General features: G+C 39.9%; 1 protein-coding gene and 1 pseudogene across 1 annotated transcript; both read left to right on the forward strand.

Moving 5' to 3' along the window:
• On the forward strand, positions 1-21265 carry LOC107802773 (RGS1-HXK1-interacting protein 1-like). The gene is made up of 8 exons (XM_075239730.1): positions 1-289; positions 3209-3275; positions 4096-4173; positions 19496-19548; positions 19693-19829; positions 19903-19967; positions 20700-20758; positions 20881-21265. The coding sequence occupies exons 1-8, from the start codon at positions 89-91 to the stop codon at positions 20968-20970; spliced, it is 750 nt and encodes a 249-aa protein (XP_075095831.1). The 5' UTR covers positions 1-88; the 3' UTR covers positions 20971-21265.
• Positions 13418-16529, forward strand: LOC142173856 (uncharacterized; annotated as a pseudogene).
• Positions 21266-26331: the final 5066 nt, after the last annotated feature.

Raw genomic sequence — 26331 nt, forward strand, 5'->3', positions numbered from 1 at the left:
ACTTGGCAACATTTGTCAATTAGTATTTTCCTTTGCCATTCTGTTTCGTGTATCCGTACTGCCGGAGTAGCTGAAATCGACGAGGAAGATGGGAGAAGAAGCCCCTCCTGCTATTGACATCGATCCCTCATCATCATCGCCGCCTTTGCCTTCGCAAAACAAAGATAAAGCATGGCACTCTTACATCTCAGAGGATCTGCCTCGCACAGTACAAGAGTCTACTGACTCCGCCCTACGCTCTGCCCGTTCCATCCAATATACTTCCTCCACCCACCTCCGCACTCTTCAGGTTTTTGTACTAACCCTACCATTTTAAATTTTTCATTCTAACCCGGGTTTTCTAGTAATGCGCTGAATATCATATCCGCTTTTTCTTTTTGGATTTGTTTGTGTTTACTGTATCTTCATTTGGGATCTCATATTCTTCCAGATATGAATATTTAAAATGTTAAGGATTTCTGTATGTATCCCCCGTGGAGAAGCCATGATTTTCATTAAAAGTTTCAAAATATAAAGAAGTAAATACGCTAAGAAGCCGAGTGAAATCAACATATAGTATATTAACATTTAAAAAAAATTGACCTATCTACGTAGTGTCTTTTTCTGGCGAAGGGATTTCGATTGACTCCACTCGAACAAGGGTAGCTCCGCCCCTCCGTATCCCATTAATGGAAATGGTATGAGAAAAAAGACTTACAAGTGTAGAACCTAGATAAATTCAGCTCCAAATGTCAGTGTCTTCAAGGTTGTGAAAGATTAGTATTTAATTTTGAGACCTTACAGATCTGCAATAACCTTAATTTATAGTTCCTTTGCTGTAGTTGAGGGGATGATAATTGGTACTTGTCAATAAATTATTATTTGCATGATTTTCTCGTGAGAGCGCTTCTAGGTATTCTGATACTGGCCCATCAGGCAAATTAGTTGGCGCTGTGGGGGTACAATTGTGCAACTTTTCACTTGAAATTTCTCTCCCCCTTCTTAGCAAAGTTTTGCAAGTTTCCTCTCTCAGTTGTAGCACTAAAACTAAACTGAATGTAGATAACTGATCAGGTAGAAGATAAATGGTTTAATTTGAAGCCTTATAGCTTCGCAAGGACCGTAATTTAGAGTTATGTTGCTGGAGTTTGAAGGATTAAAATGGACTTACTGCATGCACGAAGTGCTCTCGTGCTAGGATGGTGGTATGGCAAGACTGGGGGTTTACAGTACACAGCCTTCCCTTTTCATTTCTGCAAAGAGGCTGTTTTGCACCTTGAACTTGTGAACTATAGGTCCCCAAAGAGCAATTCTACCATTACGTCAAGGCCTGTCCTCAAAGAAGTTTGAAGGGTTACCATTTTCTTGAGAGACCTCTTGTTGGGCGGGCTGAATTGCTTTGGAATATTTCACTGGAGATATGCAGTAGGAATGGAACAAATAAACCAGTGGGTACTTCGTCGAACTATCACCCTTAAGTTGGCTTGATATAAAAGGGAACGAATAATTCCAGAGGCTCATTTTAGATAGTTAACACATCTCAAACTAGAAAACTGTGCAGTTTACCGTCAGAAAGAATGTAATGTGGATGATTGAAGAGGCCTTTCTGAGCAGTTGTGTAGAAAACCCGAAAACTCCCTATTACCTGAGTGCGGAAGAACATGAAGTTATGTCATGAGCTTTTCAGCATCAAGTTGCTAGGAAAGTTATCTCCTCTTCCTCTTTCTTAAAGTTGCTTTAACGTTTTCAGCCAACAACATGTGACAATGAGCTGATACACAAAGCCACTATGACTCCCAAATCTTTAAATGTCAGGAAGGAAAATTGAGGCTAACAAGCAAATGATCTACCCTCTCTGAAGTTCACCTCCTTATAATTTAGACTCCAGGAAGCAATCTTGAAGTCCCCAAAAAGAAATTCTGTTACCAAATGCCAGCTACTTGCTTCCAATACGTTGCCTTACAAGAAGAATGACTTGACCGGCTAGACCGTAACTACTAGTGGCTCTGTTCCATTATTGGAAAAAGTTCACTTATCCAGAGTAGAGCATTTATTATTATAACTATAGTGTTACATAAGGAACCTAAACAGTGTAACTGAAAAGAACAATAAATGCATATAGGCTAACATGTTACTGAATAATTACGCAAGCTCGCTAATCTCATTAAAATAATTCAGGATTAGCGCTTGCATGTTTCAAGCTTTTCTTTGGCAGTCAGCGTGAACATTGAATCCACCTCCCTTATTTTTCCATGCTTTCTGAACAAACTAGATGGAAAAATTGAGGAGTTTACTCTTAAGGATAGAAAAAAAAGGAAAGAAAGAAATGGGAGTTGATGAAGTGGTTCATTTGCTCTTTCTATTGTTATATTTTCCATGGGAGGTTGTCCAAGTATTTAATGTACCTGTTATAATGTCTCATATTTGTGCATGTACCGTTGTCTCCTTAGATGGCCTTGAGTAGTCCGCACATCATGGATTAACTTTTGAGGTTGAAATATTCCCAAGGTCTATTTTCTTCACATTGTATCGGAACCAGATCTGTCCAAGTTCTTGCTTTTCCTAGTGTTAGGCTCCCATATTACATTGTCCACGCACAAGATGTTTTTGAGGTGCTTTTGGGGGGGGGGGGGGGTTGCGCAGGTGTTAGATATCCCACTCAATGTTATTAAAGGCCAAACTTGAGAAAAAGTGCTGAAATCTGTCAAGGCTTTAAGCACAAAGTGCATATAAAGCATGTGCTTTGATGAAGAAAAAATAAAAAATTGTGTGTGAACAATTAAAAAAAATTATATGTAGTTCAAAAATAATAACTATTAAACACAAACAACAATTATTTGGACAAAAAATTATAAAAATTATTGTTAGAAGAAATAATTCTCTTTTAACAACACAATCTTCAAGACTGAGCCCGTGGGGATGAGGTGCACAACTTAGTGCCAACACTAAAGTAAAGCACCATCTAAGCAAACGAAGCACACAATTGATTTGCACCTACATTTTCAGGGCTTAAATGTGCCTTTATGTGAGCCTTTGACAACACCGGTCCCACATTGGTTGAGAGAATGAGTTGTTGTTTCCTTATATTGTCTTGGGCAATCGTCAGCTCATCAACTAGCTTTTGAGGTTGAGTTAGGCCTAAAATCTATTTTTTCCAGAGTTCCATCTAAATCATTCCATGTTATTTTATCTTTTTTGGCATGTCTAATCTATAAGTAATGTGTTCCAGGATTTTATGCCAAAGATAAAAGCCCAGTATACAACATATGAAGAAGTTTTCTTCAGGAAAATTAAAGGTAACTTGCACTTGCCTTCTTATAGTTATATGGACTATTATGCTTCTATCCTCCTGAACGCCTTGTAAATAGAATGTCATTCATCATTTGTTGGTCAATGAGCTTATGTTGCATATTTTCAAAAACAAGTGAACCCTCATGGTTTGTAGATGCTACCAGTCTTGCACAAACTTGCCTTCTCATGCATGTAATGTAAATGATTTCCTGCTATATTTGTATGAAGAGAATCTCCATTTTGAGATGTTGCATGACCTTTGCATTACGCTCTATGCTTTCTTCAATATCTATCGGGCGATGTCTTATTCCAGCAAGGAATCTTCATTGGCATGGCTGGGAGTCAGCATTGGTAAATCTATAAGAAATTTTGAGATGAAGACTGCTTTGCTTGATAGGGGGTCATTGCAATTAAAAAAAATGTAGTCGATGCTTTAGGGAGAATCTTTACTGATGAACATGATAAAGTGGCTCTGCGTGCTACCTTGGGAAGGAAAAAGCTGTTCAAGGAGCTGATTAGTATTTCAGTTTTCTTTGTTCTTTGTGTAAGCCTTCATTAGCCTTTAGATTTGGCTAGTTCCTATTTTTCTTCCTTTACTGTTGTACTTCATTCAATGTACTCTTTACTTTTCCGAGGGAATAAAAAGGAATGTGTGAATGTTTTATCTCCTTTGTTCCTTAGTATCCTTACTTTTTATTGTTGCCCTTCAGAATTCGACAAGACCATTGTGACTTTATTGATATTATAATAAGAATTTGATTTAGAGATTAACTTGGTAAATGGATTTTTCTCTTATAAACGCCTTGCTCCAATCTATCCTTTCAGATGAGTTGGTAACTGCGAGAGAGCACCCTGCTATGGCTGGGGGAATTGGTATTGCTGCTGGCCTCCTCCTTATGCGAGGTATTAGATGTACTTATTTTTACTTTAAATTTTCTCACCCATAATCTGCTGGGAACTGATTAAGTATCACTTATAGCCTGTTTGGCCAAGGTTCTAAAATCAGCTTATTTTGAAAAGTGCCTTTCTCAAAAGTACTGATAAGCAGTTTGTGTTTGGCTAATTAATTTGAAAAGCACTTTCGAGCAGTAATTAGTGTTTGGCCAAGCTTTTAAAAATTGCTTCTAAGTGTATTAAAAGTGCTTTTGTAGAGATGCTACTTTTTTCTGCTTCTCAAAAATTGCTTCTGATTCTCCTCAAAAACACTTTTTTTCTTTCTAAAAGATTGGCCAAACACCTCAATTTTTGAAAAAGCACTTTTGGCCCAAAAGAAAGCTTGGCCAAACAGGCTATTAGTCGTTTATCTGAAATTAATAGAGAGGTGGGGGATAAAGGATACAAGTCTTTGATTTGCTTAGAGCCCGTCTCTAATACATAGTGACAAACTTTTGTGATATTTTGAAATTTCAGGAAACAATGCATGAAATAGCTAGCATTTGCGTTTTGTTTTCACTTTCTTTTTGTATTTAATGTTGAGGTTTAGCGAATGTGTCATTGTATGTAGATCGATATAAGAGATCTAATTTGCGCGCCTTCAACTCGTAAGTGCGAACAATTCACCGAAAAAAGTAGTAGTAGTTTTATAATTGTCGAAAATTTCTTGTTGTACTTTGTTCATATTTTCTTTGCTTTCTTATCAGTATTCGCCGTTATAATAAAGAAACAAATCAACTAAACTGGCCAGTCACCAAAATGACAGAGAAGAAAACAAATCCAAGATTACACAACATAAATGTCTCATTCTAATATAATATGATATAATTGAAAAATAGTCCCAACATATGCATTTGCCTAAAGTGGGAGCAACTTCTTTTTCTTCTTTTCTTAGGAGGTTGGTCCATTGTGTTTTATCTCCTAGTTAAGGATTTTTGTTTTTAAATTATTGTTATTGCTTAAAATACATTATCTCCGCCTTTCAAAACTATATAACGCCCCAAAAGTATAGAACTGGGGTTAGTACTGATTTGATATTTGTTGTTAGTTTATAGATATGTATATAGTCTTGTCCTACATTGGAGTAGGAGTAATAAGTCCTTGTAGTGTATAACTATAAATAAGGACCTCTTGTATTGTATTATTTGTCTAATATCAATAACATATTTTCTCCCGTGCTTTCTCACATGGTATCAGAGCAATCGTGAGAGATTTATCGCTGCGCATAAATTCCAGCGACTCCGGGAAGAGAAATTAGTCACCGGAAGTCTTTTTCCGGCGACTTTTTCAAGGCTGTTTGTGTCTTCTTTGTCTCCGTCAGTGTTGTGCAAAATCCAACACTACCACAAGAGTCGTCATTGTCCGGCGACCAAACCCCAGTCAAAATCTCCGGCATCAGCCTCCTCACGCGCCCCCATGCGCCACCAGAAGCTCACGCGTGTGAGCTCACGCGCCGGCGCGTACGGCTACTTCCGGCCATTTTTTGAAAAACTTCCTTCAGAACAGTTGGGTCGCCTGGTAATTCCGATCCTACGCTTATTGTTTTCGTTTCATTCCAACCACTTTGAGTTTTTTTCGGCAGCTACAGTAAGTGAATCTACATTATTCCCTTATTCTGTTTCAGTGTTTCCTTACTCTGTTTCAGTGTTTTCTTACTCTGTTTCAGTGGATTACAGTTGATTTGTCTCTTATTTGGTAATAATTTGCAACGATGTCTTTGGGATTTGATGTTTTTGGGTCTAGAAACATGAGTTCTGGAAGCTATAGTGTTATGATTACCTTAGAATCTTTAATGGGAAGTTAAAACTACTTAGCTTGGGCTTCATCTGTCGAGTTGTGGTGTAGAGGTCAAAGTGTTCAAGATCATCTAATCAAATAGTCTAGCGAAGGAGATGAAAAGGCGATAGCACTTTGGGCAAAGATCGATGCTCAGTTATATAGCATCTTGTGGCGATCTGTTGATTCCAAGTTGATGCCCTTGTTTCGTCCATTCCAGACATGTTATTTGGTTTGGGCAAAGGCTCGCACCTTATACACTACTGACATATCACGCTTCTATGATGTGATATCGCGGATGACAAACTTATAGAAACAGGAATTAGATATGTCTACTTACTTGGGTCAAGTACTGACAATCATGGAGGAGTTTGAGAAGTTGATGCAGTTTCTGCTAGTGTTGAAAAACAACAAGAGCAGCGACATGAGATGTTTCTAGTTCTTACCCTCGCTGGACTTCCTAATGATCTTGATTCTGTACGCGACCGGATTTTGGCTAGTCCGACTGTCCCCACAGTTGATGAATTATTTTCTCGATTACTCCGCCTTGCTGCAACACCAAGTCACCCAGTGATCTCATCACAAATACTTGATTCCTCTGTTCTCGCATCCCAGACAGTGGATGTTCGGGCATCTCAAACTATGGAGAATAGACGAGGAGGAGGTCGTTTTGGAAGATATAGACCCAAGTGTTCTTATTGTCACAAACTTGGACACACTCGTGAAATGTGCTATTCCTTACATGGTCGTCCACCCAAAAATGCTTACATTGCTCAGATCGAGACTACAGGTAACCAGGGATTTTCTTTATCTAAAGAAGAATATAATGAGCTCCTTCAGTATCGAGAAAGTAAGCAGACATCTCCACAAGTAGTCTCGGTTGCTCAGACTGATACTTCTGTTACTGGTAATTCTTTTGCTTGTGTTTCCCAGCCTAGTACTCTTGGACCATGGGTTATGGACTCATGCGCTTCTGATCACATCTTTGGTAATATATCACTTTTGTCAAATATTGTATATTCACAGTCTCTTCCCACTGTTACTTTAGCTAATAGATGTCAAACCAAGGCAAAAGAAGATGGACAAGCTAATCCCTTGTCTTCTATCACCCTAGATTCCGTTCTTTATGTCCCTGGTTGTCCTTTTAGTCTTGCATCTGTTAGTCGTTTGACTCGTGCCCTCCATTGTGGTATATATTTTATTGACGATTCTTTTATTATGCAGGACCGCAGTACGGGACAGACAATTGGTACAAGACGTGAATCAGAAGGCCTTTACTACCTTAACTCACTCAGTCCTTCCACAACATTTCTAGTTACAGATCCTCCAGACCTAATCCACAGACGTTTAGGACATCCGAGTTTATCTAAATTTCAGAAGATGGTGCCTAGTTTATTTAGTTTGTCTACATTAGATTGTGAGTCGTGTCAACTTGGGAAACATACCCGAGCCTCCTTTCCGCGTAGTGTTGAGAGTCATGCAGCGTCTGTTTTCTCCTTAGTTCATTCTGATATATGGGGTCCTAGTAGAGTCAGTTCAACCTTGGGATTTCGTTATTTTGTTAGTTTTATTGATGATTATTGAAGATGTACTTGGCTTTTCGTAATGAAAGATCGTTTTGAGTTATTTTCTATATTGCAGAGTTTCTGTGCTGAAATTAAAATCCAATTTGGTGTTTCCATTCGCATTTTTCGCAGTGATAATGCCTTAAAATATTTATCTTCTCAGTTTCAACAGTTTATGACTTCTCTAGGAATTATTCATCAGACATCTTGTCTTTATACCCCTCAACAAAATGGGGTTGCGGAGAGAAAGAATAAACACCTTTTTGAGACTGCTCGCACATTTCTAATTGAATCTCGTGTTCCGTTGCGTTTTTGGGGCGATGCAGTTCTCACAGCTTGTTATTTGATTAATTGGATGCCTTCATCTCCCATCAAGGATCAGATTTCGCATTTAGTATTATTTCCACAGTCACCGTTATACTCTCTTCCACATCGTGTTTTTGGGAGCATGTGTTTTGTTCGTAACTTATCCCCTGAGAAAGATAAGTTAGCTCCTCGTGCTCTCAAGTGTGTCTTCCTTGGTTATTCTCGTGTTCAGAAGGGATATCGTTGTTATTCACCTGATCTTCATAGGTACCTTATGTCAGGTGACCGTCACATTTTTTGAGTCTAAACCTTTCTTTGCCTCTGCTGACCACCATGATATATCTGAGGTCTTACCTATACCGACCTTTGAGGAGTTTATTATAGCTCCTCCTCCACTTCGACCACAGAAGTTTCACCCATACCAATCATTGAGGAGTCTAGTGTTGTTCTTCCTAGATCCCCAGCCACATGAACACCACTCTTGACTTATCATCGTCGTCCGCATCCTACATAAGGCCCAACTGGTTCTCGTTCTGCACCTGACCCTGCTCCTACTGTGGACTTGTCTCTTCCTAGTACACTGATTGCACTTCGGAAAGGTATACGGACCACACTTAATCCTAATCCTCATTATGTCAGTTTAAGTTATCATCGTCTGTCATCTCCCCATTATGCTTTTATATCTTCTTTGTCTTTAGGTTTCCATCCCAAAGTCTACAGGTGAAGTGTTGTCTCATCCAAGATGTCGACATGCTATGAGTGACGAGATGTCTGCTTTACATACAAGTGGTACTTGGGAGCTTGCTCCTCTTCCTTTAGGTAAATCTACTGTTGGTTGTCGTTGGGTTTATACAGTCAAAGTTGGTCCCGATGGCCAGGTTGATCGACTTAAGGCCCGTCTTGTTGCCAAAGGATATACAATGTAGATAACAATGTCATCTAAATTGACAACCACAAAGTCATCCAAGTACTCATACATCACATCGTTTATCAGGTTGCAAAAAGTAACAGGCGCATTCGTCAACCCGAACGACATAACAAGGAATTCATATGAGCCATACCTTGTAACACAAGTAGTTTTTGACTCATCACCTTCAGCTATCCGTACTTGCCAATAACCAGACCTTAAGTCAAGCTTTGTGAACCAACAAGCCTTGCTTAACCTGTCCAACAGGTCCTGCACCAACGGAACTGGGTATTTGTTCTTCACAGTCACTTTGTTCAACGCCCTGTAATCAATACACATCCGAAGCGTCCCATCCTGTTTCTTTTGAAATAAAACAGGTGCACCAAATGGAGTTTTTGATGGCTGAATTAATCCCGCATCGAGCAACTCGTTCAGTTGTTTCTGTAATTCAGCCAACTCTTTTGGCGCCATCCGATAAGGAGGTTGAGCAGGGGCCACAAAACCTGGCAGCAACTCTATCTTGTGATCAATAGCCCTCCGTGGTGGTAAATTTCTAGGCAATTCTGGTGGCATCACATCAACAAAGTCGCTCAATATTGGAGCGACACAGTCCGACACTTCAACCTGAACATCAGGCTTCACCTCGACCATCGAAGCAAGGAAAGTCTCATCTCCCCTCTTCAAACCTTTTTCGACCATCATGGCCGAAACTAATGAAGCCTTTTGTTGAGTCTCTTCCTTCCCATAAGGATGAACAACTTAACCAGGAGCCATTTCATGCATTATCATTACTCCGTCCAAGTGTGGCATTGGAACAAAGCGATTTTTTCACATGAAGTCGATTCCAAGGATTACCTCAAAATCCTCCGGTGAAATCACCATCAAATTTGCTTTCCCATTCTAGTTACCAATTGACATAGGAACATTGTAAGTCATACCCACAATGGCTTGGGCTTTAGCATTTACAGTTTTCATGTAAAAGGGACATTTACTCACATTCAACCTGTACTTTTGCACCAATTTCGTCGAGACAAAGGTGTAAGTAGCTCCGGTATCTACCATTGCTATTACACTCTTTTCCCCTTGTTTTATTTCAATGTGCATCATCAAAGAATGAGGGTTGGTCTCGTTGCCTGTAGCATTAAGCAACGCCATGACATTTATCAGTCGCAAAGGGTTCACCAAGGCAACAACTTCTTCATCTTCTCTTTCCCGATTATTTTCTGATGCAAGCAAAGCATTAACCCGTTCTGGATTTGGGCAATTTTTAGTTAGATGAGATCCACCGCAAGTCCAGCAACCATCGCCCTTTTTGTTGGCGTTGCCTCTATTTCTAGCATATCCGTCAGCAACAGCCTTGCCCCTTTCCACAAATTCTTTTCGGGTTCCTTCCTCCATTCCCCTTTCTTCTCTACCTTTTTCTTAGGTTTTGAAGTAGAAGGAATTTCAGAAAGAATTCGGGTACTGCGGTAATCCACCAATGAATCTGCTGCAGCAATCGCACTCGGTAGGTCCTTCATGCTCTGCCTCCTGAGTTCGTTTTGTGCCCATGCTTGCATTCCAGAAATAAAATTATGCAAATTGTCCTCCTCTGACATGTTTTGTATATCCAACATTAAGGAAGTAAATTCCTTAATATAATCACGAACTGCTCCTGTTTGCCGCAGGCGTTTCAAGCGATCCCTAGCTAGCCAAGAGTCGTTGCTAGGTAAGAACTGGTCCTTCATTTCCTTCCGGAGTTTCTCCCACGCATCAATTTTAGGCCTGCCCGCACTTTCATCATCGGCCATGCGAGTTCTCCACCATAGTTTTGCATCTCCCATTAGGTACATGCTTGTTATGGTTACCTTTTCTCCGTTTGGAATCTTGGCAGCAATGAAATATTGCTCCATATCCCATAGAAAATTCTCCAGCTCTTTTGCACTACGCGCTCCACCAAACGCCTTTGGTTCTGGGATCTTCACCTTAGATCGTTCTTCATTGCCTCGGCCAGGAACAGCCAAGGTCCTTCGAAGAACCGCAATTTCTAAGTTGAGAGTTTCATTCTCCTTCTTAAGATCCTCAACTTGAACATTCGTGGCCTCACGTGCTTGTTGAATAGTTTCACGAAGCTGATTCAACCCTTCCTTTAGACGATATATCTCAGTAATTAGATCATCCAAATCTAAAGGATCATCAGTCACTCCCATCAGTGCCTCCAACTTTTGCACACGTTCTCGTAAGTTTGCATTGTATCCACCAGCCATGATCCTAAATATCGGGCAACGCTCTGATACCAGTTGTTACAGGGTAAATTTTCGCAACTAACTCTGCACGGCAGGAGCGTAACACTTAAGCTACTCAGCCTTACTTTTCCCACACTTGGAATTATTTCAGACTTTATGAAACGAAAGCAACACATACAATTACGGGTAAAACACCCAACCTTTTATTATTCTCGCAGAATATACAAAGGACTCTCTGTTGGAAAGGCTTACAACTGACTTGATGCCTTAACCAACGAACTACAACACCTATAAATAGGCTGCCACTGGCAGATTACAAGGGGCAATTTACAAAGGGACAAATACATTATAGTGCTTGTCATTATCAAACACTATCAGCAAACACTTAGTCATATAACGGAGCACTTCCACGAAATGGTCCCTCTTCTGCGCTAAGCCATATTGGTTGGAGCACTAAGCCATGTTTTTTTGGAGCACTTGCCATATAATGGAGCACTTCCCACGAAATGGTCCCTCCATTAGCACCTTTGACCCCACTGCAACATGCCTTGCTCACAGATTTATCCACCCTTTGTCTCTTCCTTGCCTTACCTTGTCATTTGATCATGCCTCGCACATCAGCTTATGACAATGTCTTCGTCACAGCCTTGTCGTCCCACTGATTCATTCGCATGCCTGGACAAAATGTCATGCGTCTGCCATCGTCGTCGCACATACCCAAGGTTGCCTTGCCATCACTCAAGGAACCTTGCCTAGCGGACCTGCCCAAGTCCGTGCACCTGACTTAAGCACACTCTCAGCTTTGTACATTGTTTATCAATCCCACACGATCCCATGTCAAGGACCAATGTACAAACCCTTGACACTGGTTCCATCCGTCATCCGTCACGTCTCAACATTAGGGGCTAACAAACCATCCCCACTAATGTTGGGAAGCAACCTGCACAACCAGCGGCGATTGTACAACAAAAGACCGGGGGTAAATGTCCAGCCGCTTATCGCTATGGTTTGGATAGACAAGCTATGATCAAAGAAGCGATAAATAGCTTGTCAAAAGCTCAGCGAAGAATGAAGAAATATGCTGACAAAAACAGGCGCCCTTTGGAGTTCAACGTGGGTGATAAGGTGCTGTTAAAACTTACTCCACAGATTTGGAAAAGATTGACAGCCGTGTCAGGCATCGAGCCTTGGTTGCACGGTATGATGGTCCTTTTGAAGTTGCTGCAAAAGTTGGGGAAGTTACTTACCGACTGACGTTGCCGGAAAGAATGAAAATACATCCGACTTTCCATGTGAGTTTTCTAAAGCCTTATATTGAAGATCCTGAAGATCCGAGCAGACACAAAACTAAGAGAGCTCCTCCTGAGATGCGCACTCAGCATGAGGAAGAAATTGAGAAGGTGCTTGACCACCGGGTTCTTGGGATGCATAAGAAAAATAGGCGGACGGAATTCCTGATTCAATGGAAAGGAAAGCCCGAGGCAGATGCGACTTGGGAAAAAGGTGCTTCATTATGGCAATATGAACAACAAGTAGAGGACTACTTGAAGTCAGCCTCGACGAGGACGTCGAGTTCAACTAGTAGGGGTGGTTTGTTAGCCCCCAATATTGAGACGTGACGGATGACGGATGGAACCAATGTCAAAGGTTTGTACATTGCTCCTTGACATGGGTTCGTGTGGGATTGATAAACAATGTACAAAGCTGAGAGTATGCTTAAGTCGGGTGCACAGACTTGGGCAGGTCATAGGTAAGATTCCATGAGTGATGGCAAGGCAACCTTGGGTATGTGCGACGACGATAGCAGACGCATGACGTTTTGTCCAGGCATGCGAATGGATCAGTGGGACGACAAGGCTGTGACGAAGACATTGCCATACGCTGACGTGCGAGGCATGATCAAATGACAAGGTAAGGCAAGAAAGAGACAAAGGGTGGGCAAATCTGTGAGCAAAGCATGTTGCAGTGGGTCAAAGGTGCTAATGGAGGGACCATTTCGTGGGAAGTGCTCCATTATATGACAAGTGCTCCAAAAAACATGGCTTAGTGCTCTAACCAATATGGCTTAGCACAGAAGATGGACCATTTCGTGGAAGTGCTCCATTATATGACTAATTGTTTGCTGATAGTGCTTGATAATGACAAGCACTATAATGTATTTGCCCCTTTGTAAATTGCCCCTTGTAATCTACCAGTGGCAGCCTATTTATAGGTGTTGTAGTTCGTTGGTTAAGGCATCAAGTCAGTTGTGAGCCTTTCCAACAGAGAGTCCTTTGTATATTCTGCGAGAATAATAAAAGGTTGGGTGTTTTACCCGTAATTGTATGTGTTGCTTTCGTTTCATAAAGTCTGAAATAATTCTAAGTGTGGGAAAAGTAAGGCTGAGTAGCTTAAGTGTTACGCTCCTGCCGTGCAGAGTTAGTTGCGAAAATTTACCCTGTAACAACTGGTATCAGAGCGTTGCCCGATATTTAGGATCATGGCTGGTGGATCCAATGCAAACTTACGAGAACGTGTGCAAAAGTTGGAGGCACTGATGGGAGTGACTGATGATCCTTTAGATTTGGATGATCTAATTACTGAGATATATCTTCTAAAGGAAGGGTTGAATCAGTTTCGTGAAACTATTCAACAAGCACGTGAGGCCACAAATGTTCAAGTTGAGGATCTTAAGAAGGAGAATGAAACTCTCAACTTAGAAATTGCGGTTCTTCGAAGGACCTTGGCTGTTCCTGGCCGAGGCAATGAAGAACGATCTAAGGTGAAGATCCCAGAACCAAAGGCGTTTGGTGGAGCGCGTAGTGCAAAAGAGCTGGAGAATTTTCTATGGGATTTGTAGCAATATTTCATTGCTGCCAAGATTCCAAACGGAGAAAAGGTAACCATAACAAGCATGTACCTAACGGGAGATGCAAAACTATGGTGGAGAACTCGCATGGCCGATGATGAAAGTGCGGGCAGGCCTAAAATTACTGCGTGGGAGAAACTCCGGAAGGAAATGAAGGACCGGTTCTTACCTAGCAACGACTCTTGGCTAGCTAGGGATCGCTTGAAACGCCTGCGGCAAACAAGAGCAGTTCGTGATTATATTAAGGAATTTACTTCCTTAATGTTGGATATACAAAACATGTCAGAGGAGGACAAGTTGCATAATTTTATTTCTGGAATGCAAGCATGGGCACAAAACGAACTCAGGAGGCAGAGCGTGAAGGACCTCCCGAGTGCGATTGCTGCAGCAGATTCACTGGTGGATTACCGCAATCGGGCCTAAGAAAAAGGTAGAGAAGAAAGGGGAATGGAGGAAGGAAGTCCGAAAAGAATTTGTGGAAAAGGGCAAGGCTGTTGCTGACGGATCTGCTAGAAATAGAGGCAACGCCAACAAAAAGGGCGATGGTTGCTGGACTTGCGGTGGATCTCATCTAGCTATAAATTGCCCAAATTGGGAACGGGTTAATGCTTTGCTTGCATCAGAAAATAATCGGGAAGGAGAAGTTGCTGTCTTGGTGAACCCTTTGCGACTGATAAATGTCATGGCGTTGCTTAATGCTACAGGCAACGAGATCAACCCTCATTCTTTGCTGATGCACATCGAAATGAAGATAGGGGAAAAGAGTGTAATAGCAATGGTAGATACCGGAGCTACTCACACCTTTGTCTCAACGAAATTGGTGCAAAAGTACGGGTTGAATGTGAGTAAATGTCCCTCTTACATGAAAACTGTAAATGCTAAAGCCTAAGCCATTGTGGGTATGACTTACAATGTTCCTATGTCAATTGGGAACTAGAATGGGAAAGCAAATTTGATGGTGATTCCGCTGGAGGATTTTGAGGTGATCCTTGGAATCGACTTCATGCGAAAAAATCGCTTTGTTCCAATGCCTCACTTGGACGGAGTAATGATAATGCATGAAATGGCTCCTGGTTTTGTGAAAGTTGTTCATTCTTATGGGAAAGAAGAGACTCAACAAAAGGCTTCATTAGTTACGGCTATGATGGTCGAAAATGGTTTGAAGAGGGGAGATGAGACTTTCCTTGCTTCGATGGTCGAGGTTGAAGCCTGATGTTCAGGTTGAAGTGCCGGACTGTGTCGCTCCAATATTGAGCGACTTCGCTGATGTGATGCCACCAGAATTGCCTAGAAATTTACCACCACGGAGGGCTATTGATCACAAGATAGAGTTGCTGCCAGGTTCTGTGGCCCCTGCTCAACCTCCTTATTGGATGGCGCCAAAAGAGTTGGCTGAATTACGGAAATAACTGAACGAGTTGCTCGATGCGTGATTAATTCAGCCATCAAAAGCTCCATTTGGTGCACCTGTTTTATTTCAAAAGAAACAGGATGGGACGCTTCGGATGTGTGTTGATCACAGGGCGTTGAACAAAGTGACTGTGAAGAACAAATACCAGTTCCGTTGGTGCAGGACCTGTTGGATAGGTTAAGCAAGGCTTGTTGGTTCACAAAGCTTGACTTAAGGTCTGGTTATTGGCAAGTACGGATAGCTGAAGGTGATGAGTCAAAAACTACTTGTGTTACAAGGTATGGCTCATATAAATTCCTTGTTATGTCGTTCGGGTTGACGAATGCCCCTGCTACTTTTTGCAACTTGATGAACGATGTAATGTATGAGTACTTAGATGACTTTATGGTTGTCTATTTAGATAACATTGTTATCTACAGTCGGACTTTGGACGAACATATCTCACACTTGAGAAGGGTGTTGTCTCGTTTAAGAGAGTACCAACACTTGAGAAGGGTGTTGTCTCGTTTAAGAGAGTACCAACTCTATGTGAAGATGCAGAAGTGTGAGTTTGCCAGACAGGAGATTAAATTTCCGGGGCACTTGGTGAGCTAGAAACGAGCGAGGATGGACCCGAAAAAGGTGCAAGTCATTGTGGAATGGCAGGCCCCTAATTCAGTGAAAGAATTGAGATCTTTCCTCGGGTTATCAAATTATTATCGGAAATTCATTGCGGGTTATTCAAAGAAAGCTGCTCCTTTGACGGATTTGTTGAAGAAAGATGCTAGGTGGGCATGGACTGCGAAATGCAGTGGTGCATTTGACCTGTTGAAGGAAGCCATTGCCTCGGAACCTATCTTGCAGCTTCCAGATTTTGAACTACCCTTTGAAGTTCATACCGATGCTTCCGACAAGGCTGTTAGAGGTGTGTTGGTTCAAAAAGGCCACCCAATGGCATTTGAAAGCAGGAAGTTGAATGAAGCAGAGCAAAGATATTCGGCTCGCAATCAGTGTACTAGGAAGAGTCAAGTCCGCAGTAGGAGCAGGGTCAGGTGCAGGACGAGAACCAGTTGGGCCTTATGTAGGATGCGGACGACGATGATAAGTCAAGAGTGGTGTTCATGTGGCTGGGGATCTAGGAAGAACAACACTAGACTCCTCAATGATTGGTATGGGTGAAACTTCTGTGGTCGAAGTGGAGGAGGAGCTATAATAAACTCCTCAAAGGTCGGTATAGGTAAGACCTCAGATATATCATGGTGGTCAGCAGAGGCAAAGAAAGGTTTAGACTCAAAAAATGTGACGGTCACCTGACATAAGGTACCTATGAAGATCAGGTGAATAACAACGATATCCCTTCTGAAGGAAAGGTATACGGACCACACTTAATCCTAATCCTCATTATGTCAGTTTAAGTTATCATCGTCTGTCATCTCCCCATTATGCTTTTATATCTTCTTTGTCCTCGGTTTCCATCCCAAAGTCTACAGGTGAAGTGTTGTCTCATCCAAGATGTCGACATGCTATGAGTGACGAGATGTCTGCTTTACATGCAAGTGGTACTTGAGAGCTTGTTCCTCTTCCTTCAGGTAAATCTACTGTTGGTTGTCGTTGGGTTTATACAGTCAAAGTTGGTCCCGATGGCTAGGTTGATCGATTTAAGGCCCGTCTTGTTGCCAAAGGATATACTCAGATATTTGGGCTCGATTACAGTGATACCTTCTCTCCCGTGGCTAAAGTCGCATTAGTCCGCCTTTTCCTATCCATGGCTGCGGTTCGTCATTGACCCCTTTATCAGCTGGACATTAAGAATGCCTTTCTTCACGGTGATCTAGAGGATGAGGTTTATATGGAGCAACCACCTGGTTTTGTTGCTCAGGGGGAGTCTCGTGATCTTGTATGTCGCCTGCGTCGGTCACTTTATGGTCTAAAGCAGTTTTCTCGAGCCTGGTTTGGTAAGTTCAACACGGTTATCCAGGAGTTTGGCATGACTCGTAGTGAAGCTGATCACTCTGTGTTTTATTGGCACTCTGCTTCAAGTCTCTGTATTTATCTAGTAGTGTATGTTGATGATATAGTTATTGCTGGCAATGATGAGGATGGTATTACCAATCTGAAGCAGCATCTCTTCCGGCACTTCCAAACTAAGGATCTAGGCAGATTGAAGTACTTTTTAGGTATTGAGGTTGCTCAGTCTAGCTCAGGTATTGTTATTTCTCAAAGAAAATATGCTTTAGACATTCTTGAGGAGACATGGATGATAGGTTGCAGACCTGTTGACACTCCGATGGATCCGAATTCTAAACTTCTGCCAGGACAGGGGGAGCCGCTTAGCGATCGTGCAAGCTATAGGCTGTTGGTTAGTAAATTAAATTATCTCACAGTGACTAGACCCGGCATTTCTTATCATGTGAGTGTTGTAAGTCAATTTATGAATTCTCCGTGTGATCATTGGGATGCAGTTGTCCGCATTATTCGGTATATAAAATAGGCTCCAGGTAAAGGATTACTGTTTGAGGATCGAGGTCATGAGCAGATCGTTGGCTACTTAGATGCTGATTGGGCAGGATCACCTTTTGATAGACGTTCTACGTCTGGATAGTGTTTTAGTAGGAGGAAATTTGGTGTCTTGGAGGAGCAGGAAACATAATGTAGTTGCTCGGTCTAGTGCAGAAGCAGAATATCGAGCAATGGCCATGGCAACATGTGAGCTAGTCTGGACCAAACAATTGCTCAAGGAGTTGAAATTTGGTGAAATCAGTCGGATGGAACTTGTGCGCGATAATCAAGTTGCCCTTCATATTGCATCAAATCCGGTGTTCCATGAGAGAACTAAACACATTGAGATTGATTGTCACTTCGTCAGAGAAAAGATACTTTCAGGAGAAATTGCTACAAAGTTTGTGAGGTCGAATGATCCGTTTGTAGATATTTTCACCAAGTCCCTCAGTGATCCTCGTATTGGGTATATATGTTACAAGCTCGGTACATATGATTTGTATGCACCGGCTTGAGGGGGAGTGTTAGTTTATAGATATGTATATAGTCTTGTCCTACATTGGAGTAGGAGTAATAAGTCCTTGTAGTGTATAACTATAAATAAGGACCTCTTGTATTGTATTCTTCATCTAATATTAATAACATATTTTCTCCCGTGCTTTCTCACATTTGTCAAAACAATAATTTGATTGATGGTGCGGGTAAACACCCGTTGTACTGGTGACATACAAAATAATAGAGAACCTACACTAAGATATACTTATCACTTATTGGCTGCACCAAAAAGTGACTAAAAGCAAAAGATTAGTCCTAAATTGTACAGAACTTTTCATTACCTTCTCTCTTTTTTTTTACTCCACAATATCCACGTAAGTGGCAATGCCGTCTACCAGAGTTCTATTGCTTACTTGGATTGTACCAATAAATGGTTTATGTTCTCACTCGTATGGATATTTTTGTCCTGTGCTTCGTAGGCATGCACAGTGACATGCTAGATCTGCCTAAATCTTTATTCAGCATGATGTTCTCCTCTTCATCCTGCTCTGTCCCCATGGTCATTTATCCAGAATTGGATATGTAACTCTGAATTCGCTTCGCTTACTTTTCTTGGCATACAAAATTTACTTGATAAAAAGAGAATTCGATTAGTGGGGTCCATCTTTTGCTGTTTGCTATGTCCCTTCTCATGCTTGTTTCCAGACACAACCTCTTATAGCCACGCCTGTTGATTACAAATCGTTCTGTAATGCAACTTCAGTCCAGAAAGGGATCACATTGTGGTCCCTTCCCAGGGAAAAAAAAGTGAAGTCACGAAAATTCTCTTGCAGCACCGACACTACCCCAAACTTAGTCATTTGCTTTAACTAATTTATCTCTTGTTAAAACAATTTGAGGATCATGTCATTAAGGAGGGTGAATGTTGGATGATTTAAGCCTGGTTTCTTTAAATGAGTTTGCCCTTGAAATAATACCTAGTTTCTTTAAATGAGTTTGCCCTTGAAATTATGCCTGGTTTCTTTAGATGAGTTTGTCCTTGAAATAATATTTGATTTATCATCTAGCAAGATGGATTCTTGTTATTAGGAGTTGCCAATTTTGAGAAATCAAGAGATCAGTTTAGGATCCATAGACAAGCATGTGCATTTCTAAGTCTTTTGTTTTGTTTTCCTCCAAAGATGCTTATTCTTTAGTTGCATTAGTTAAAATAATGGCACATTGTTTGGTAACTAATATCAAGCTATCCTCTGCGCTGAGCTGAACAACCTCTTCCCGCAGGACCTAGAAGATTTCTGTTTCGTCAAACACTGGGCCGTCTCCAGAGTGAAGAGGTAGTCTGCTAAAAATATTTGAGTTAATTATGCCATTTGTGCTAAAACTTTCATATGAAACTCTGGCCAAGAAGCTACATGATTCTGTCCTGCATATATGTCATTCCTTTTCAATTTGATTAAGGCAGTAATTCAACTTTTCAGGCTAAGTTTAGTAAAGCTGAGAAGAATGTGAAAGAGTTGAGCCTGTCTGTTGACTTAATGAAAAAAGAGAGTAAAAAGCTGCTTGAAAGAGCGGCTCTCGCTGAAAAGGATATGAAACGGGGCCTGTCTGAGCTCATGTATGTCTTTTATGTATTTTCGTTTGTATCGTTATTTCTGTAGCTTCTGCATTTGATTATTTAAAATTCTTAGGGATGCTGGAAATCAGATCCAAAGTGTTGGAAAAACTGTTTACAAGGTTGAAGCTCAAGCTGCTGGTTAGTGTACCCTATTTTCCTTATTATTTTACGAATAAGTGCTTTTGCTCATTTCCTCCGTTACCCACTGCTTCTCATTGTTTGTTACATAAGTCTGCAATCGACGTAAAACCTTTCTCTTGAATGGAGTTATGGTTTAGCAAGCAAGTTATTTCCTCTAAATTTACAGAAGATTTGGCATCCAAGTACATGAAAGCATGAGTTTTTGGATAAAACTAGGTATTGCTTTGCTAAATGAATTAACTTTTATCTTTCCAAATTATGGCTCCCATATTGTTTGCACTTGTATCGGAAGAAACCAGGCATTATTAGGAGGCATTGTCCAAATAATGCCTGTTTTTCAGTTTGGAGGCAGATGTAGTGAATAAATCTATTGGTTTGCTTTAACTGATTAAACAGCTGATTGCTCTGCATGTTATCTGCATAGTGATGCAGCTGATTTAGATTGTTGTTGTATTTTGAAAATATACCTTTTATTAATGCAACTCCTGTCCTTGTATCAAAAAACTTGAAACAAAAGGAAAATCAAGGCCTCATTTGTGTTTTTATGTAAAGAAAAGGTTCCTTTAACCAATGATTTTTTGTTTCATTTGTATTTCGTGGTGTAAAAGAATTGTATAGGAAGTTGGATGGATTTTCTGGAAACTTCATTCGACATCCATGTAAAGCTGACAACTTCTTTGTTGGTGTCAATGAAAAACTTAATGCAACTTCCTTTTTTTCAACTGATAGATTTGATGGATGTGCTGCGGGAAATTCCGGGTAGAGAGGCTTTAAAGCTACGAGCAGAGGTGAGTTCTCTTGGCGAACTGATATTCGTCTTCAATTTTACTTGTTTCATCAATTTCTACTATCTAGTTTTGATTTATATCTGCATTGAAAGTCCTCATCCTTATCTGAGTATGTCACTCAGGTTGCTTCTATGGCGTCGCATCTACGTCAACAAAGGACTGCAATTGACAAAAGGATTGTCAAGGTTTCTGAACTAGGTGTTCCTATATGAGGACTTAGGATGAATATTGAGGAGGGCTTATATCATATGGATGAACAGTTCATCTGCCCCCCCCCCCCCCCCCCCCAAGGTGTGATGGGGAAGTGGGATTAGAGCTTTTTACATTTGATTCGTCCACAAAAAGTGTTTGCAATTTATGGAAATCTTACTAGTCAGGAAATGTGTAGCAATAAGCTTTCTGCATCATTTGGCGCTTGCTAATGAAACCTTCCTGATATTTGGTGGATGCACTGTCTCGTTCAGGAATTCGATATATTCATCTTTTTATACTTCATTGCCTTGGTTAGCTAAATTTCTTAGAGCCACCCCATTGCCGTTCGACAAGATTTCTTGGGTTGTAAACAGTTTTTTCGGTAAAAGGCCAAAATTGCCCATGTATTATTTGTCCAGGGACACTTTTACCTTCTGTTAATAGTTGGGCATTTTTTTTGTCCCTGCTGTTATAAAACTGGCAAATATTTGCCCTATGATTTGCGAAAGGTTCACTTTTATCCCTTTTCACTAACGGATCCATTAAAAAAATAAAAATGAAAATGAACAAGATCCAAAATTGTTCTTTAAGTTTGCAAAATGTTTACTTTTGCCCTCAATAAAATATTTTGGCAAGTATTTTTGCCCTCAATGAAATCCCGGTGTAGTTTTGGAAGAGTGCGGGCAAGGCAGGCTTGGAGCGGCTCACTAGGTTATTTAATGTCGTTTTTAGAATGAAGAAAATGCCTGAAGAGTGAAGGTGGAGCACGATGGTTCCTATATACAAGAACACAGGTGATGTCCAAAATTGTAATAACTATCGGGGTATCAAATTGCTTGGCCATACTATGAAAGTCTGGGAGAGAGTGGTAGAGCTAAGAGTGAGGAGGAGTGTGTCTATTTTCGGGAACTAGTTCGAGTTTATGCCAGGGCATTCGACTACATAAGCCATCCACCTTGTTAGGAGATTGATGAAACAATATAGGGAGAGGGAAGGACTTGCATATAGTGTTCATCGACTTAGAAAAGACGTACGATAAAGTTTCGAGGGAGGTTTTGTGGAGATGTTTGGAGGGTAGAGGTGTAGTTGTTGCCTATGTTAGGGTGATTAAGGACATGTATGATGGAGCAAAGACCCGAGTAAGGACGGTGGGTGGGGACTCGAACCATTTTCCGGTTATGATGGGGTTGCATCAGAGGGTCGACGCTCAGCCTTTTTTTGTTTGCCCTCGCGATGGACGTACTGACGCGCCATGTCCAAGGGGAGGTGCCGTGGTGCATGCTATTTGCAAATGATATCGTATTGATTGACGAGACGCGAGACGGTGTGAACGCGCAATTAGAGGTATGGAGGCAGACCCTAGAGTCTAAAGGTTTCAAGTTGTGCAGGACCAAGACAGAATACTTGGAGTGTAAGTTCAGTGGCGAGACTCAAGGAGGGGAAGTGGAGGTGAGGCTGGACTCGCAGGTCATCCGTAGGAGAGGCAGTTTTAAGTACCTTGGGTCTATTATTCAGGGAGATGGGGAGATTGATGAAGATGTCACACATCGTATTGGGGTGGGATGGATGAAATGGGGACTCACTTCCGGTGTTCTGTGTGACAAGAAGGTGCCACTGAAACTTAAAGGTAAGTTCTACAGAGTGGTGGTCAGACCGACGATGTTGTATGGGGCTGAGTGTTGGCCAGTCAAGATCGCTCATGTCCAGAAGATGAAGGTAGCAGAGATGAGGATGTTGAGATGAATGCGCGGACACACCAAGTTAGATAAGATCAGAAATGAGGTTATTCGCGATAAGGTGGGTGTGGCCCCTATTGAGGACAAGATGCGAGAAACGCGGCTTAGGTGGTTTGGTCTTGTGAGTAGGAGGAGCACATACGACATTGGAGGGCCTACGGAGAGGTATAGGTAGGCCAAAGAAAAGGTGGGGATAGGTGATTAGGCAAGACATGACGCAACTTCAGCTGACCGAGGACATGACCCTTGATAGGAATGTATGAATGTCGAGGATTAGAGTAGTAGAGTAGGTAGTCTAGAGTGTTTATAACAGTAGTATTGGCACACAATTTCGCTTTCTGTTGGTAGTAGATTTTTATGACTAATCGTTGTTTTCTTTCATTGTTGATCACCTTACTATCTTGTTATTTTTATTATGCTTTTTATGGCTTTTTAGTGCTGTCCCTTCTTTTATATATTTTCATTAATGTGGTGCTTATGCTTTCCTGAGCCGAGAGTCTATTGGAAACAACCTCTCTATCCTCATAAGGTAGGGATAAGGTCTGCGTACACACTACGTTTGCAAAATGTTTACTTTTGCCCTCAATAAAATAATTTGGCATATATATTTTTCCTTTTCACTAAGGGATTCATTTTGAATCTCAATTTGTGCATATTAAAACTATAAAATGATACTTGACAATTAATTGAACCTCCCTTATATGCCACCTCTTTCCCTCCCCACTTTACCTTGGATTTAGTAAAAAAAATTAATTTCAAAAAATTAACCATCAAATAGATGTACCCATAATGCAAAATATATTAAAATCCATGAACTAGAAGCAAATGATTGAAAGAAAGAAATTAGGAACTAAAAGTACAGGCAAAAAATCTAATACAGTTTTAAAAAATTCATTCGACACAACGGGTTTCAAGGAAAAAATTCTTAAAATTCTCAATTCAAATATAAAAAATATTTAAAAATGGAAGAACTAAACACACATCAAAGAAAAATTAAAATAAATATAACAACAAAAAAACTATAAGTAAAATGTCTGATTTTCTACAACTAATAAACACACTATTAATTAGAGCATATATAAGAAGAATTCAAATTTATGTTTATTTGGCGGTTAGTCAAACCTAAATGGGAGAGGGAGGGGGGATGAGAAGTATTATTTTGTGATTTTAATATGCAGAAGTTGAGATTTAAAATGGATGCCGTAGTGGAAAAGGGCAATATTATCCAAATTATTTTATTAAGAGCAAAAGTTATAAACATTTCATAAGCTTGAGGGGTAATTTTGGACATTTTACATGTTTTTAGTGGCTCCATTAGGGAAAAAGAACAAAAAACCTTTGACAAATCATAGGGGCAAATATGTGCCAGTTATGTAACGACAGGGGCAAAAAATAACCCAACTATTAATGGAGGAAAAAAATGTCCTAGTGGGATAATAGCAATTTTGGCCCTTTTTCGTAGTTTTTTTAATTGGCAATCAAGGTGTAGATATGGCAACCATGGATGGAATGTGAACAATTCTAAGCAGACGTTTGGATATAATATTTTTCTCAAAATTGTTTTTGGATATGAATTTCATATGAAAAAAATATAAAAAATAAAAGTGAAAGATAATATATTTCACTTGAAATACCCTTCAAACAAAATATCGAAAATGAGAGGTTGCCGACGAAAGGGTCAAAGGTTGCGCTTGCGATAATCTGAAGGTTGCGCAAGACCCCTTCAACTTCGCTCGCGTGTTAGCTTGCTTGTACTATCGCTTGCCTGCCTGACCTGCTTTCTGGCTAGCTTCTTTATGGCAAGCGCTACCCTAACCTAGCTAGCGCTACATCTTGCTAACGTCATCTGAATTGCCTTTCATTAGTGTTATGATTAAATTATAAATATTGAAATATTATTTATAGCACAAGCGGACCTAATCTATTCAACTACTAGCGTTTGGGTTAGTTACCTAGGCTAGAAGTAGTACCAAGCAATGTCGAGATTAATTATACAACCATACAAAGACGAGCTAGGTAAAAATGAGGGTGGTTCCTTCATATAATTTCATACGGTTGATAGGTAAAAATATATTTTTTTTAATAAATAAACAGTTAAATTTTTTTCAGATGAAAGATTTTGGTGCAGTGGTAAAAAGGGTTTAAAAGTTGATTTAGGTTTAGTATAGTGGTAAAAAGAATTTAAAAGTTACTCTAGGTCACAAGTTCAATTTACAAGTATAATTTTTAATATTGTTTTTTAAAATTTCCCTTATATCAATTTACCATAAATGGTCTTATTTCAAATGGGTTGGTTTGACTTTAAGTTAGAATAAATGTGAGCTTACGTATAAAATTAAAAAAAAAGAACGTGCGGCTTGGAGGATCGCATTTAAAGAAAATTAAAAAATTATAAGGTAATTATCCATTTCAAAATCAAATTCAGACATGTGGACTGAAGTTAAAAATAGTGTGTCTAAACTTTCAACGAGTCTGGTGTTGAAAACTGACCAAGCTTAACTTCAGGTAACATTTGGACTGAAGTTTGAAAACTTTCCAATCCAAATGTCTATACTTGAGAACCAGACAAGCCTAACTTCAGACCCCCATTATGTCTAATATTGTTATTTATTACTTCAATAAAATATAGTAATTGATTTCTCTTTTCTGTTTCTGTTTACATGTTTGAGGTATGTAATGGCTGCAAAAGTTTACCCATTAGTGGTTGGAAGAGTAATTGGCAATTTAACGTTCATTTTACTAATGAATCCCTGCGAACTATATGTGTTTACACTTTACAGGCAAGGAAGCAGCAGCACTCAAAATTTTAAAGCCGTGGAAATTGAACCTCATACCATATGTGAATAGTTATTTGAAACTTGATTATCAAAATAATTAACGAACAAACTATAATTAATATCATTCTAACAAAAAAGATCATTCTATTCTGAATTATTCTTCTATTCTGAATGATTTTCATCTAGTTTTCATATTTTTGAAATAATTAATATCATCACTATTTACAATTATAAATATTTTATTCTGTCGTTACCATTTAAAATTTGTCAATGATTTTGTTACAACAATTATTTTTTTTGTAGTTCATTAATGAAAAAGGTATTGAAGAACCAAGTATACAACATAGTCGTAGAAATCACAGTAAGTTGGTAATGTCCATCAAAAATAAATGTAATTTCCAGAATCTCCAATTTATTGAAAGCTCCATAAAAAACTTTATAATCAAAATGCTTTTCTTTTTAAAATATGTCAGAATATATCCATTTTTAAGATGTGCCTAGGGCTAGTTTTTATAAATATAATTAAAAAAAACAAATAAAGTGTTGTCTTACGATAAGTAAGACCATGAGCTATGTCTAATCCATATATCCTAGTATCAATTTTGAGTCTATGATACCCAAAACTGATATTACTATTTGAGCTAGGTAAAGACATGCAAAATTTAAAAACTAGCCTATTACAGTAGTAGCCATAATCTGTCCGGATTGTCCAAGATTTGAGCATCCTTCTAGTATATGTTCCTTTTTGCACAAATAGTATCCAGCTTGTGAGGTGATCTTCCATGTCGATAAACAACATCCATATATTGGAATAAGGCAGCTTCACCAAAATTGCTCAGTCTTGTGAGAATCTGGGCAATGTTATCTC

The sequence above is a fragment of the Nicotiana tabacum genome, chromosome 19 (genome assembly GCF_000715075.1).
Source record: "Nicotiana tabacum cultivar K326 chromosome 19, ASM71507v2, whole genome shotgun sequence".
In the NCBI taxonomy this organism is placed as follows: Eukaryota; Viridiplantae; Streptophyta; class Magnoliopsida; order Solanales; family Solanaceae; genus Nicotiana; species Nicotiana tabacum.

What these genes read in the sequence shown, in the direction of transcription:
- LOC107802773 (XM_075239730.1), top strand. Translation starts at nt 89, where the DNA reads ATGGGAGAAGAAGCCCCTCCTGCTATTGACATCGATCCCTCATCATCA. An exon ending in GCCGTCTCCAGAGTGAAGAG is followed by an intron (nt 19,549 to 19,692) that starts GTAGTCTGCTAA and finishes TCAACTTTTCAG; the next exon opens with GCTAAGTTTAGTAAAGCTGA. An exon ending in CGGGGCCTGTCTGAGCTCAT is followed by an intron (nt 19,830 to 19,902) that starts GTATGTCTTTTA and finishes TAAAATTCTTAG; the next exon opens with GGATGCTGGAAATCAGATCC.